General features: G+C 43.0%; 1 protein-coding gene across 1 annotated transcript; it reads left to right on the top strand.

Annotated features, from left to right (window-relative positions):
- The first annotated feature begins 3269 nt into the window (after window positions 1–3269).
- alx1 (ALX homeobox 1) lies at window positions 3270–8697 on the top strand. The gene is made up of 4 exons (XM_029523632.1): window positions 3270–3482; window positions 3924–4228; window positions 4539–4667; window positions 7435–8697. The coding sequence occupies exons 1-4, from the start codon at window positions 3296–3298 to the stop codon at window positions 7774–7776; spliced, it is 963 nt and encodes a 320-aa protein (XP_029379492.1). The 5' UTR covers window positions 3270–3295; the 3' UTR covers window positions 7777–8697.
- The last annotated feature ends 7573 nt before the right edge of the window (window positions 8698–16270 follow it).

The raw sequence follows: 16270 nt of genomic DNA, 5'->3' as shown, positions 1-16270 counted from the left end.
TCATCATTCAAATAAATCAAAAATAGACTCATAACCTTATGAGAATTTGATGGAAATATAATTTGAAAGGGAATTTGATAGCTGAATATTTTAAAGAGATGTACGACTTAACTGGAAATTGTAAAATAACTTAAGCTCCAAAGACAAATGACAGAGGAGATGGTCGTCTTTTATTTATCACTGCCCCCTCAGACACAATTAGCCGGCTCCTTCGGCCAAAGTAAAGAGAAGGGAAATGGATGTAAACTGTGAGGAATGTGCAAGCTCTCCTGGAAACATGACGCCAACATATAAAGAAATTGGGAATAAACTCACAAAAGCAGAAACTGGTTCTACAGTGGACTCTGGTGAAGGTCAGAGCTAATTTATTCTGCTGGCTCATACCGATTCAATGAAAAGAGCTCAGACTCATTATTTACACAAAACAGAGGGCAGGGCTGAAGTCGCAGGTAGCAGTCAGATTCTCCCCACAAGCTGAGGAACACTCAAGGATAATCAACACAACAGCATCATTTATATTTATGGCATTTTTGACACTCAGGCAATTATGGAAATGAGCTCACAAAATGTCTCTAGATAGACATACATATTTTATGTGTGTCATAAAATACACAGACTTCAAATTTGACATTATGAAATAACAGCTTAAACACGCACACCATCTTGAGAAAGCCCGATCATGTAACTGTGATTTATTTTTCCCTGAAGTACTCCCTGGTTTTTAAAAGATGACCAGCTTTCTCTGATTTAATAATCATTAAAACCAATTGTTTACAATTTCGCTGTACTTCTGACAAATGTTATACAAGCTCTTAAATTAAATCTGTGCTTTGCTAGTTGTGAATATGTGAAGTGATTTTTTTTTTATATATGTAAATTTGTTAAAGATATAAATAATGTGATAACATGTGGACTCAGGTTGCAGGACTTGATTGTTGGTACGTGTCCTGTTGATGTTTCCGTTTTTTCGCTGTTAAATATGAGATTTTCGTGTTGTTATCAGCAGCATCCGGCGAATTCACTGGCTGGTTTATTCTGGTTTCAGTCACAGGTGACTTGTGCAACATGTCGACACGAACCCACACGGGTCTCAGCAAAGTGACTGAGAGCTCGAGCCCGTCAGCTCTCGGGAATGTTTGACTCTTTGGGGGTGGGGGCACAAAACAAAACGAAAACAAACTTTAAAAGCACGAACGTGTTGCTTTCATTTTTTGATATTGGGCCTGATAGGATAAATGTTCTGCAGATTCACAAACTCAACAAAATGAGAGCTTTTTTGGACAAAACAAACCCCATCTGTTTTGTGTGTGTGTGCATGTGTGCGTTTTTTGTGGCTGGCCAAAGTTTGAAGACATTTCGATATATTAAATTAGACCCTATGGGGGGCGTTCAGGTTCATGATGTCATGTTTCTGCCTTCTGAAGTGGCACTATTTGGCCTCTCAGGCCCTCATTCAGTCGCCCCAAGACTGAAATAAATCATGCTTAGTTCAGCTCAATCATATTTTGAGCATGATCAGTGCTGCTTAATGTTGTGACAAACTGGCAGTGCTTGTTTTTTTGTTTTTATTATGAAAACTGAAGCTGTGGGTCTTCACGTATTGGCTGCAGCCTGACTGATGGGCCTAAAGCTGAGCGAGCCTTCACAAACCTATGCAGCATCTATTGTGGCAGGAGTTTCCAGCCAAGAAGCCACCAACCAAACCACAGTGAACTTTTCACATTTTCTCCTCAGCATGAGCCGGTGTGCGAGGCCATCTTAGAAGTCCAATAAGACTAACCCCCCTGCTACTTAAGAGCACCTCTATTTATTTTTATTTTTTCTCCCGTGGCGCTCTGCAGCCGCAGGTAACTGCCACTGACCCAAGAGCGAACCAAAGCTATGCATGGTGTGCATGGCAGGTGGTGCAGCTCTGGGTGGAGATGGGGAGGTGCGAGATAGGCTTTGGTTAGAGGTAACATAATTCCTCCAATAAGAAGAAATAGAAGAACCGTACTTCCTGTCCTTCTCCCCGTCGGGTTCAGTGTGCCTGCTCCTCAGGGCTGCTGGGTTCAATGAAACTCAACTTTCCTGCACGAGGAGGATGTTAGGTCTCCAATTCAAACTAAAAAAAAGTCAACTCTTTTTTTATTTTATTTTTCAGGACTTCTGAATGTCAAATTAGATTTTAGTTATACCAAATTTTGCACAAAGAATAAATTTTCAGAGTTCAGAGAAACAATGATGGGATTTAATGAAACCGCCAGTTTTCAGATTTGGATCTGATTGAAACCTGACTTGTCTAAAATAATAATAATAATGTTATATAAGGTCGTATCATTTCTATAATATCAGAAACCTCTTCTTTAATAAAGCAGAGACTGACAAGCTGTGAAAGTGTTGAGCAGCGTTGATTTTACAGCCACATTTAATGACTCAAAAATAAAATGAACGTTTTTATTCTGTGCAAGTGTGGAGAATAGATTAATGTTCAATCTGGACAGAAGTTACAAAAATCCATTTTCATTAGAAAACTCCTGAACATTTCAAATTTCTTCACTTTGAAACTCCTGCAGTAAGTAAGTCTGTTAATAACGACTGACTTTTACTCACTTCGGGTTCATTTAATTAACGCGAAATTCACTTTTTCTTTTTTACTATAATTTCCAAGTGCCTGTAACGCGCCACGCATTATTTTTCAATTCTGTTTCTATCAAACTAAAAAAATTATTTATTCTTTTTACTAATTTATTTTAGTGACATAACACCTTTGTAAAAAAAAAAAAAATCTGATGTAAATGTCTCAGAATAAGCAAACATAAAATAATAACATGAAGTTAATGGATGCTTTTAATAAATTTTTCCAAAACGGCTGTTGACTTTATCCAGGTTTGATTGTGTGAGCCTCTAAAATCATTTTGATTTCAGTGGAGAGATGACCTCCTCCCTCTGGATGTCCAAACATTCAGTCAATTACAGTTTCTGGTTGTCCCCCCCCCCCTCCTCCCTCACACTCGTTGTGGGTCCGTGGAGTCCCTTCAAACTGCTGTTGGTTTGGTTTTTCGGTGCGTGGGAGGAGTTGGACACCGCTCCATATTCAGGGAGGAGGCGGTGGGGGCTCCTCCAGGATCTCCTTCTCTTTGGGGCTATAAAACGTTGCGCCTTCAAGACCGAACAAATTAACTCCATTTGGCGAATTACTGCTCCGCGCCGCGCCGCTTCTGGTCGGTCGGTTTTCCTCCTCTCTCTTTTATTTATTTATTTATTTTTTAATGGTGACATTTGATGAAAACGGGAGCGGATCCGGGTGAAGAGGATGGAGTATATGGAGGATAAGTTCGCCTTGAAAAACCAAACGATGAAGGCCAACGAGTACTACATGGACCAGGTCATGGAGAGCCTGGACAGCGCGCAGTACTTCGCCAAGTCCTCCCCAAAGTGCGTGCAGGCCTTCGGGCTGCAGAGCGGCGAACACCGCTCCTCTCCCTGCGGAGATCAGACCGGTGCGTAAAAGTTCTGTTGTGCAACTCTGACTTCTTCTTTATTTATTTATTTATTTTCATTTCTTTCTTTTTCTGTTTCTACTACAACACATCCGGTTTTAGAAAAGCTGTTCTCCATCTACGTGGGGAATTAAAGAGGAAACGGAAGAAGTTTGCTTAAATTTAAGGATATTTTACGCTTACCATTTTTTTTTTTCAGATGGGACATTTTTGGTTCGAAATGATTTCTTTTAGAGTTGTTCTCACCATTTTCTGAATATTTTAAATATTTGTTATATATTTTCACCCTTATGAGAAGTTGCATTATGCTGTTTTGTTTTGTTTTTAATAATAATAGCACATCAGTCCACGCACGGCGCCTGCGGATTTCTGTTTGTGCTTTAAGTGGCAGTCACGCAGTAAAAACACTCTTCTCATTAAATTGTCACTTGCTCCTTCCAGCCGGTTACGTTGTGCCAAAAACGGACGAGGACTCTCTGCACCCGGAGCTCGGCAGCCCGCTGGACAGCTGCTGCACCCTGCGCTCCTCCCCGGCGTCCGCCGGCCCGGACAAGACGGACCTGGACGACATGGGGGACAAGTGCGACAGCAACGTGTCCAGCAGCAAGAAGAGGAGACACCGGACGACCTTCACCAGCGCGCAGCTGGAGGAGCTGGAGAAAGTGTTTCAGAAAACTCACTATCCAGATGTTTATGTGAGGGAACAGCTGGCCATGAGGACGGAGCTCACAGAGGCCAGAGTGCAGGTACCATCCATCACCGGACTCCTTATTTTCTTTGTTTCACTTTTGGGAGAGAACTAGCCAGGACAATTTTTTTAAAGCATAAATTTAGAGCAATAAATACATCAACAGTAATAAATAAAAATGCGATGAAAACATCCCAAAATATATTAATAAGCCAAAATAAAGATCTAAATTAAATTCGTCACTTAAAAAAAAAAAAAAAAAAAAAAAAAAAAGCTTTCATCGTAGAATAAGTGTTCTTCCCCCCGAAATATAAATATTTCCAGGAATTAGTTCAGTTTCATCTTGTTTTATTTTTCTTTCCAAACAGGTTTGGTTTCAGAACAGAAGAGCCAAGTGGAGGAAGAGGGAGCGCTACGGGCAGATCCAACAAGCCAAAACTCATTTCGCCGCCACCTACGACTTATCAGTGTTACCGCGGACCGACAGCTACACACAGGTGAGCTGCAGCCTCCGTTTTCTGACACTCACCGTTCGTGTTTGTCCGACAGCGAGAAGATTTCCTACGAAGGAGGAGCGCAACTGTGCGTAAATGCGCGCAGCGGCCCGTTGCTGCTCTCCCTTCTGAAAAAACATAACAAATTGCACAAACCGTGTTTTTTTTTTTTTTTTTTTTTTTTTTATCATTGCACACAGAATCAGTCTTTATGAAAGGCTTCTTCAGCGAGCAGCCTGGGTGCTGATTAGAGAGGCTGTGAGGTGTCATGGCTGAATGAATGGCCTAATATCAGATTTCATGTTCGCTGAACATTTGTCTCCCCGTTTGGACTAAAGGTCAGGTACAAGATGAGGTGAGAGGAGATGCAGAGTGTCAGTTTGTCCTTTCTGGGGTGAGCTTTCACTATCAGAAACAGAGATTAGGCCTCGGGAGTGGTGCCAGGGGCGGAAATGTGCAGGCAGGCAGTCGGCGGCTTCTCAGAGTCGTGAGCTTTTATATTTTGAATTTAAGAAAGCAGCTTTGTTGGATCTCTGAAGAGGCAGAATTGTGAGGAGAAAAGGGGAACAAAAACGCAGCAGAAGAAGTTGGAGTCACAGCTCTGCTATGCCCTGGCCCTAGACCAGGTCAAAAATCTGTTGGACTGTCTCTTGTTTTGCTCACACATGTTTCTGATAGATAGGCCTGGATACCCATGCCCTTTCTTCCAGCTGATCCAGATTACTGTCATTAAACGGACCGCCCTACTCGTGTGTTGGCAGTTGGTGTTTTTGTCTCCCTAAACATCATGGACGTGGGTTGAATTCTTTTTAGATTTTTAAGAGTTTTGTTTTTCTTTTTATTGAATGTGAGTTGTTGTTGGGTTGTTGTTTTTTTTTATTTTCTCTCTTTTTTTTTGGGTCCATATTTTGTAGATTAAAGTCATGTTTATAGATGGCACATGTTGTGAGGAAGGCACGGTTAGGAAATGTTGCATTGGCCAAGCCGATTCTCATGCTACAACCACATTTTTCTGCTACAAAGGAAGTTTATCTAACTTGCAAAGTGGACTTTTCCTCCTCAGCAAACCACAGAGGGCTTGTGGTGTTTGTTAAAATTTTCTGTAAACTATACTTTGGCCAAAAGGTGTTGTCCTCGTGCTGAGGAATAGCTGCAGTTTGGAGAATTTTCACCCTGCAGGTTTATTTGTGGCGCGTTTCACCCACCTGATTCATGAATTTTCACGCCTCTCACATGCACGGGTTTCCAGCTTGACCCAAATTTTGGGAAGCGGCACCAAATGAGCTGCAGCAGTTTGGAGCTTGGCCTTCTCTGGACTAGAGATCAGATATCGTGATAAAATAAAAACACTCAAAAGAAGGATGATTGTGGTTAATTTCCATTGAAATGATTGTGATGGGGGATAGTCACTAATATGAATGAAAATACAGTGATGCTCGTCGACCAAGGACCGAGGTTTGGCACATCTCGCTCTGTCTCAGGGCTGCAGGACTGCATGTTTCAGTGCCGGTGAGAATTTATTTTTTGTCAAAGTTTAATTCCTGTGGAAGGATAGAGCTGGATTGGAAAAAATAAAAATAGAAACACATCAAATTTGTGAAAAATAGATTCACAATTTAGCTATTTTCATATTTTCTAAACGGAAACCTTCTGCTTCATAGTGAGCTCATTTAAGATTGCTGGATTGTTTTTCACTGAAAAGGATGTTCACAAAAAAAAATATCTCTGATAGAATACTGGGAAGGGATTTCAGTTTCTATCAGAGGTTTTTCAGAGATTAAAAAATATTTTCGTAATTTTGTTATAATATCACAAATTCTTTGTTTTTATTTTGTCCCGTGTCTACTGTGAGCCTCTTCTCTGCTCTCTGATCGCCTGATAAAACACCAACAGTGGCTGCATGACCTTCTTTTTTTTCAGAAATATCTGAAATATCGTTGCATTCAAAATTAAAATAAAAACAAAACTTCGACTCGTGCAAATCGTTTTCAGCCTCCATTTCATTTATAATGATGACTTATGGGAATCAATCTTTGACATTTCAAAAAATCAAGGGCACCATTTTGTATAACTGATGTGCACGATTGCAGTTACCACAGGGATTGTTTTTTTTTTTTTTGTTTTTTTTTTTCTTTATTCTGAATCAAAATGAGACAAATAAAATTTAAAATTACTGAATGTTCAGAAAATGTTTTTTTTTTTCTCCTTTGTGTCAAACATACCTTTTTCACTTTTCCAGTGTTTATAGAGGACATTTGAATTTTGGTCCTCTTAAATAAACATTTGTCAAAATGTTACTTTATTATCATAGATGCCTTACATGTAACCAGAGCAGCGTTTTTGTTAATTTATTCTTCCTCCGTGGAGCTTTCCTGATAGTTGCAGCAGTAAACTGCAGGAACTAACAGTGAAAGATTTACTTCAGAAACACTTTTTTTGTTTTGTTTTGTTTTTTTATTTTAAGTGCAGTCAGTTAAATGTTCCCATAAACTACTTTTATTATCTGACAAAAAAAATCCTCTGAACAACATCTGCTTACTGGCTTTTTCCAAGCTTTCTCCTGTACGTCACGATCTTCACAGCTCAGGTGTCACTAAACGTCTCTGCAGCACAAATCACACGTATTTGTGGCCTTCAGCTGCTTTTCCATACTATTTCCCAAAAAAGAAAAAAAAACAAACAGATTTTCTGTATGTCTGAAGTCAATTGAACTAATTTTGGAATATCAAAGTCATTCCCTTTGGTATCTACTTTTCTTTTTACCCAACAGATCTCCAACAACTTGTGGCCAAGTCCAGCCTCTGGCGGCTCGGTGGTGTCCTCCTGCATGCTGCCCCGAGGGTCCCCGCCCTGCGCCACCTCCTACGCTCACTCCCCCCGCTCGGCCGGCGCCGCCGCTGACCACGGATACATGGGCTTCCCGAATCAGCAGAACCAGTTCGGGCACGTCTCCCTCAATAACTTCTTCAGCGCAGACTCTCTCCTCACGCCGGCCGCCAACGGCCACCACGCCTTCGAGACCAAGCCAGAGTTCGAGAGGCGCTCGTCCAGCATCGCCGTGTTGCGCATGAAGGCCAAGGAGCACACCGCCAACATCTCCTGGGCCATGTGATCGAGGCGTCTGTGCACGTCTGGAAATCTGGATGACGTATGGGGAAAAAGAAGTTTTAGAAAAATTTTGGAACTGCACAGAGTCTGACATTTTACTCAGAAGACGCTCAGAGTCACTCACAGCCTACATTTGTCCTCTCCGGACTAGACGTCACTCATTTGTTGCTGGCCAATTACACACTCATAGTCGTAACTGCCCCGCTATTTAGATCTGCATAATTTAATAGTCATAACCAAAATCCAAAAAAACAGGGTCTGGTTAAAGAGCACAAGTGGAAAATGTGTTGGGATTTGTGGTTCTCTACATGATCCAAGTCAGTAAGCTCAAAGTAGTAACAGAAAATTTAAATAGCCATGATGTTGTGCGACAGAAAATCAGCTGTGTTGCTGCTCTGAGACAGATCTGCAACCCGCTTGGTATTAACATTAAAATACTGAGACAATCTAGCTTTGAAAAGGCCGAGACAGTCTGGACCTCGACTCAGCTTAATGAGAGCAATACATTGAAATGACTCAGACTTTTGGGCCGACGTCCATTACGGTGTCTTACAGCCCACAGACTGTCCTCTCTGGTCAGACCAGACGGCTGATGAACTCTCTTGACTTGTTGGGGTGAGAGCTGTGGTGTGAATAAGCTTTCTTTGTTGTTGCGCTCAGTGCTTCCTCTTCACAGACACAGAAAGACCGAAAAGAAAGAAAAAAAAGAAACAATTAATCTACAGGCCCCGGTGGGATTCGGTCCCCGAAGGAGGGGTCCCCAAACCACTACCCCATTTCTAAGCACTGTGAAAACAAAAAGAAAAGAAGCTTTCCTTTACCTGCGCTCCTCATCTTCCTCTCTCGATGCCGCTCGGGCCTGAGGACGATGATAAACGACGTACTGGCGTGTCTTTGTGCTTTGCAGCAAAGCTCTGTAATCTCTGCCGCCCGCCTCTGCGCTGCTTCGCAGGCAGGACGGGCACGTCTTAATATTGTGTTTGTGTTATAAATTTATCTGGTGAAAACATAATAAATAAGTGTCACGTGATTCCAGTACGACTGAAGCTTTTCTCAACGATCACACAGAAAAAGATTCTCCCTGATGGATCTAATTCCTCCGAAGCATAACTGACCCTCCATTTTTATTCCCCCACCTGATGGCCAATGTAGGTTTTTAGAATAAATCTCCCACACGCTGATCTGCTGCTGGAAAGACTCACCACAGCACCGAATGTGTGTGAATCCACCGCTGGAAATAGTCCCAGTGCCTTGTTTACCGTTTTGTCATGTGTTAAGTGTTTATTGTTCGATGTCAGCGGCGGCGGTGGCCGAGGCCTGAGGCGTTCTGTTATTTTGTCCGTGTCACTCTCCTGAACTCGATACCTCTGGGGGACATCTTGAAGGAATGTCTTCAGATTTGATGCAAATGTCCACTTGGACTCAAGGTGGTTGGAGGTCAAAGGTCAAAGTCACTGTGACTGTGACGTAAAATACATTTTTGGTCTCGCTCCGGTCCGTATTCCACGTAAAATAACAAAGTGGTGACATTTCATATTCAAAAAGGTCAAAGGTCAACTTCTTTGCTGCACCGACACAACGTTCTGCAAAAACACTTAAAAGCTTTTTTTTTTTTTTTTTTTTTTTTTTATGAAATTCCTTCAGACCCTTCACTTCATATATTGTGAGTCTGGACAGAGATGAGTCAGAAATTCTGGTAAAAATTAAACTTTCTGTTTTCAACCTGTTAAAGATTTACATCTTCAGCGGGAGCTAAAGAGCCAGAAACAGGCCGGGGGGACGATGGATCATAGAAAGGCAGACTAATGTACATATGTACGTTTTACTGTAACTGTATGTGTATCCTTCATCTCTACTGTCAACAGATCCCACGAAGAAACCGATACTTTGACTCCTCAGCCCCGACTTTGGCTCCGTACCTCCTGGTTTCTGTTAAAAACATAACTCTTTTTTTTTTTTTTTTTTATGCTAAAATTTAATGTTATATTCCCCCCCCAAAAAAAAAAAAAAAAATCTCTGCTGGTTTTTGCCGCTTTCCCTAAATGTTACGCCAACAGGAGTGCATGATGACGTTTGTTGGAGGCTTTTTTTCCAGCCAGTGATTGCTTCATGTCTGTCGCCGGGTGAATGGAGATCTGCGGCGGAGAGGAGCCGACGAGCCTCCACCTTTTGAATTAGGCCTGAGACATCGCTCATTAAACGCAGTTGGTTTCTTCGTCCGTCAATAGTAGCCGTGTCCATGTGGGCCCCGGCACGCAGCCCCCTTGTTCTATAATCTGTGACGCTGCCATCTTAATTGGGAGCACATCTTCCTCTCTCTCCTCTGTTTCCCCGCTGATGTCATCCGTTTGTTTTGCTCTGAGATCACGGTCGCAGCGGTGGATAGCATCTCAGGGAACCCCCTTCCATAGGAACGGCGGGCTTGATTCAATTAGAGCCGTAACGTGTGTCAGATGCTTCGGTTTGGAAACAGGTTTGTTTCCTTCGGGTGCTTCCTGGTTCCTGCAATTTAAAAAAAAAAAAAAAGCACAAAATCCCAAGAACGTTATCTGCACACATCTTAACGCTCGGGCTTTTATCGTCAAGTGTCCGTGGAAACGGTGTTGGACGTATTTGTCTTTGTGGACATTAAACTGATGCAAATTGTGTGTTCAAAGCAGCACTGACATACGGACTGTTGTGTACGTTTTTGGCCTGTCATGCTTCTTGTGTGTGTAGTTACTGTTAGCAGGATGAAGGATTCCGTCCGCTGCTGTCGCTGCATTTAGCACTTGTTCGTTTTTGGATCTCTTGCTGAATTCAGTTTATCGCTGAAGCCCAAAACTGGATGATCTGCCGTGTTTCGGCCTCAGATGTCACCGCAGAGCGTGGCAGCGTTCCCGGTTCGATAGGCAGGCCACGCTGTTGTGTTTCTAACCCTCACTTTGTGTGAGTCCGAGCGTGCTTTAGTGAACTCGACAATTTCAGCGAATGTGAAAACCCTCGAATTTACATTTAAAACCAGATCGACAGTTCTGACAAAACCACCATCTCTCAGCACTCATTCAACAGTGACCTAAACTGTTGGAGCCTGTTTTTGTTGTTTGTTTTGTTGTGTGTGTTGTCATCAAAAATCAAAGTTGTGTGACGCTTTTTATCACCCTCAGTGAGAATCATAACCTGAATTGGAAACTGAAAGCAGGTTTAGGACCTGTAAAGTGAAGCCGATGCTGCCTTAAGCCTGTATTGTTTCTGATGGCCATCATTGAAGTCTATGGGAAAATGTCCCTCCTTCTCCTATCAGCTTTATCAGCTCAGTAAATGTTTTCCAAATTAGTTTCTTATCTTGAGTTCTAGTTTCAAGTCTGCGATACAACATTTGAAGAAAAAATGAAACCATAAAGCAGGGGGATGGGTTAGTGGGCGGGGCTTATGTGTGATTGACGGCTTGCACCAGAAACAGCGACCTGCTGGAGAAAGTGCAGAGCAGGTCAGATCCACCTTCTCCTCATAATGTGGTTTCTTGTTGCCGGGTGACGTCACGGCGAGTTTCCACGTGGTGTGAACGTGTGTGAGCCAATGAATGGGTGAATAAATTGTCTCCAGACAGTCCTGCTAACATCTAACAGTTTTGTTTATGACTCCCCCCGCCGTCGTCAACTCAGCCTCCGAGCCGACAAGTCAGACACACCGATATCGACCAAAATGTTTTTGTTTGCAGATATCCTCCCTTATCTGGACGCACTGAGGTTTACCTCATCGCTCCGTCTGTGATAAACAGGCCTGCAACTTAAACTGCTTCGTCTCTTTCTGCCCCATCGTGCCCTCTCCTCCTCCTCGTCTTCGTCTCGGTGCACAGCGGTGGTCATCGCACCGGACAAGCAGAGACTGATGGTCACACAACAGGGCCTGCACACATGTGGATAAGTTTGTGTGTGTGTGTGTGTGTGTGTGTGTGTGCTCCTGCAGTCCTGATCCATCACCAGCTCCAATGGGTTTGACCCTTCCAGGTTAACCGCAGCCATTAATATAAGAGCTTCCCTCCCCTGCCTCCCTACTTCCCGCACTACCTCACACAGGGGAGGACAGGCCTGTGTGTGTGTGTGTGTGTCCATAACGCACATTCACACACACACACACACACACACACACGGCTGTCGACATGAAGAAACAGAACCAGATCAAATGCTCTGGCGGCCGGCGGCTGAAAAATGGAGTCAGCGGTCACGTATGTTCCAGAGCAGAGATCTACACTGTTGTTGTTCTAATCCCTCAACGCTGATGTTCTGCTTCTTCTTCTGCTCTGGAATGGACAGACCAGCGCGTCCTCCCCCTCGGCGCACACTCATTTCTGCTGTCAGTGTAATATTCCAGTTTCTTCGGAGGTCGTCTGATATCAGACGTGGACACTGTGGTTCAGGCAGACTAAAGACCGATCAGACATTCGTGCTGATATGAGTTTCAAAAAGCAGCAACGATGAGTTTTGACCTGACGAAATCCTGCAGCAATAACACATGAAAACAACAGCAGCGGGCGAGGCTTATTAGGCGTATGACTCAGAGTTTGGCTTTATTTTAAACTCCATGTTTTGGTCATGTTTCAGAGAACGTTAACACCTACTGCAGAGCTCACATGCAACTTCCTGCTTTTACTCGCTAACGAGCGCGCTGGTGTTTTTCTTTTCTCTTTCATCAAATTGGAACATCGAAAATCTAATTTGTACCAAGAGGCAAGTTGCTCCACATTTTTGTCATTTTATTGAAGGTCAAGTTGAAAGAAACTTGGTCCCAGTTGAAATAACACATTTAAAAACAGCTTCAGTATCAAAATATGTTTTGATAGATCCAGCTCAGATACACAAGGGAGTTTGTCTTCACTTGTGAAATCTTCAGACTTCATCTTAAAACTATTCTAACATATAAAGCCACACACTTAAATAATAAAAAACATAAATATGTTTCTCTCCTGCTGGACATGATGGGCTGTGGATGGGATAAGATCTTCTTGTCTTATTCCCGGCAGTGTTGCGTTTAATCCGGAGTGGAAGTTCAGTTTTTGAAGCTCTGCGGCGCTCCGTCGTTCTGCAGGTACAGAGGGAGACGTGACGCACGCTAACTGGTAAACGTTTTCAGGCCTCAGGACCTTAATGATGATGTGGTGACGTTATGTTGTAGCGGCGGTGACCTTTGACCCGGTGAGGAGCAGAGCTTTCTCCACTGAAGTCGCATTGTGTTGAATTCTATGGGAAAATGGCCCTATTATGGTCCCATTTAGAGGGAAATAACCCAACAAGCAGGGCGCACATTAGAGGGTGTGGCTACTCTGTGACTGACAGCAGGTCAGATCCAACCTTCACTGCTCGGCTCCACCTTCTCCTCCAAATATGGTTCCTTCTGGTTTCAAAATACCAAGATGGCGACGGCCATCTTCAGAACAGCGGTTCGTGTTTTCACTCTGAATTTGCCTTATTTAAAAATGTCCTATATCTTTGATCTAGGGCTACTAAATAATCCGTTTAGATTCAAACAAGCTTCACTGTCGGCAGCCGTACGGCGGTGTCACTACACTTTGAAATATTTCTTTTTATTCCTCACTTCCTGGCTTGGGTTGGAAAGTCAAACACAAGCCAGCATAGCTGAGGAAACGACCCGGAGTGACTTCGGTCCAACTCCTAAAATCCAAATCTGTTTTTGTTCTTTTTTTATACGTCCTGTTGTTCTGACGTTGTTGTCAAAGCTCCTCAAAATCTACAAGTGCTTAATAGCTCTGAGGAATCAGGGTGTGCAGCCAAAAATGCCTTTCAGGAGGTCCCTTATTCTCAGCGCGGGGAGGAAGTGCTCCTCAACGGGCCCGAGGCGGCTTACAAGAGGCTATTAGAGGCCTGCGGCAGGATGCCTCACAAATCCAATTAGGAAGAGCTGGGACTGGATCAGGACTGTCAGTCAGAGCAGGTGTCCAGTTACCAGAGTGTGTGTGTGTCTTCTCACTGGTTTGTATTTATCTGCATCGGTGTGTTGCTGATATTGTGTGTTTGTACTCGTGCACAGGTCAGGACTGGGAGCACTGTCGCTGTGGGAGAACTGCACACCGGCTCCCTTGGTAAATGTAGTCCAATCCGCCGTGACCAACGGAGACTCTAAATGGTTATTACCTAACCAGTGATGTCATGTGAGTTGTGACGCTGGTTTCCAGGTTCAGGTTACTTTATCTGTCGCTGTAAGTAGATCCGATGATCACATCCTTCTAACGCAAACAAAACACAATGATCACGTACCAGTTGGCTGTAAACATGATGGAAGTGTGAAAAGTGCTGGTATTCCTGTGTGGATCGGGCTCTTTAGGCTTTCTGTAGGAGTGAGTTTAACAGAAACAGTCACAGAGCTAAATTATTTATTCGACTGTCAGGAAATCTCTGATAAATGTCCGGAACCGGCTCACTTTATCCAGTTAAATGTGCGGCGTCCAGTTTTGTCACTTTTGTTTCAAACACAGATCCGTATCAGTATAATAAAAATATACATCATCATTATAATGTTTATTATTTTGATTACGATTATTCAAACCAAACCTGAGTGTGAAATAAATTCTTATAGACAGATGGAGGAATAAAAGATAATTCCCCGACATTATCCATTTGAGAAAACTGTGCTAATGTGATTGTAAAAATATACGTATAACCTTCTTAAATGTTCTGGTCAAACAGAAATGGCTGATTGTTCCATATTTGAAAATAACTAGAGATGGCGGTTAAAATATCCTGAGTGGATTTAAATGAGAGCAGAGAACAGAACAGCCTTTAAGAAAAATATCTGAACGACGTTGTTCTGTTTTTGTTTTGTTTTTTTTATACTTTGGATGAACAAAGGATAGATAGAAGTGACAGATGTAACACCTCCATCTTCGGTTTGGTGTGAGAAAGAGCTGAAATACAAATCGGCGTAATGGACAGCAGACAGGATTGGGGTCAGTCCAACACTCTTTCCTATCTGTCTTCGCCTTCCCGGAGAATGGAGCCTGTTTCTGCCTCTGCAGAAAGCAGAATCATTATCAGGCGGTGCAGATAGAAACTGAGCTGCTGATGAGGTGAAATAAACCGACTCTGGTTCCTGGAAATGGGATTTCATTGTCAGTCCTCTTTGATTTATCTCAATCAAGCGTCCTCTCTTTCCCAACACTTTGCTGCCCCGCTCCTCCTGTCCGCTCAGGTTGGTCCGTAGATTTTTAAGATTTAGGAAAGTATGAACTGTAGAGGTATTTAATCTTTAACTGGAAGTTCCACTCACATGTTACTGTACTTTGGTGTTTTACGTGGAGCAGGGTTGACCGAGGAAATGAGTTCCAGGTGAGCGGACAGGACCAAGGTCACCTCGGCCAGTCTCCAGTTTACAGTGAGTATCGTAGATGATAAAGCAGGTTTGCTCGATCTTGCAAAACGGATTTGTATTCCGGGCCCCCCTTTTTCAAATCAACTTGTTTGTTTGCGGCCTTTTTGGCCTTTTTTATTTTTTCTGCTCACCTGTATAAACTTCATTGAGGCTTCAGGTTCTGTGTCATCGTGTTACTTTGAACTTATATTTGTGTATTTCTGACGAAGTACAGTGCAGAGTGTCCGACCATGTGTTACTTGTGATGTGAAGGAGAGAGAGAAAAAAAAGAACTTAAATGGAAAAAGCTTTCTCACCCCCCCCCCCCCGAAAAAAAATAAAAGCCTCAGTTAGATTTACAATTTTCACAAACTGAAGATAGTGTTTCTTTCCACGTGCACCTAAAATGAGCTATACATTTTTTAGACGGTGACATTATTCACGCTGTCACAGGTTAGAAAGCTGCTGTATTTCCACCCAGTAGCTCTGCTGACAGGACGTTCACTGTTCAGGATGGGCCCAGTCGGGTCAGAGTCCCAGCAGCAGGGAAGGGTCTCTGATCCCGTCGTAATGAGTCCTTCTCTCAGGTTGACCTCAAAGTCTGCATACTGTACGAAGTGACCAACAGCTCTGCGTTTTAGAAATCAGGAGTTTGTGTCTTTTTCTCGTTGTGTTTAGAGAGCGACATTAATGAAATACATGACTAAAAAAAAAAAAAAACAAACTAAGAAAAAATCTGTCAGTGTCTGTTTCAGCCCCGACTGTCAGCGACCAGCTCAATCTCAATGTACAATTCTCTGAATCAATGCCCCCCCCAAACATAAAATACATAAAATACTCCCTCGGTCTGGCTCTGTTGGCACAAAGACGTTTTCATAAAAATGTCAGAAATCTCTTCTGTCTCAGGCTGAATGAGAGAGCTGAAGATCAGAAGAGGAGGAAAACCTCGTTGCCTCAGATGTGGCCAAACCAAACTGAGGCCCGGCTCCTCGCTCTCCTGCTGTGGCTCATATATCTGACATGACTGTGTTTGGCTTACATCTCCAGGTAGCTCATACACACCATAAATATACAAGGCAGGGTGAGGAACTACACAGTAAACACACACACACACTGTGCAGTCGTTGGACACGAGCCTGTCGTCTGACAAGACG

The sequence above is a fragment of the Echeneis naucrates genome, chromosome 16 (genome assembly GCF_900963305.1).
Source record: "Echeneis naucrates chromosome 16, fEcheNa1.1, whole genome shotgun sequence".
NCBI lineage: Eukaryota > Metazoa > Chordata > Actinopteri > Carangiformes > Echeneidae > Echeneis > Echeneis naucrates.
Note: the sequence above shows the minus strand (reverse complement) of the source record. Positions and strands in the feature narration are given on the sequence as shown.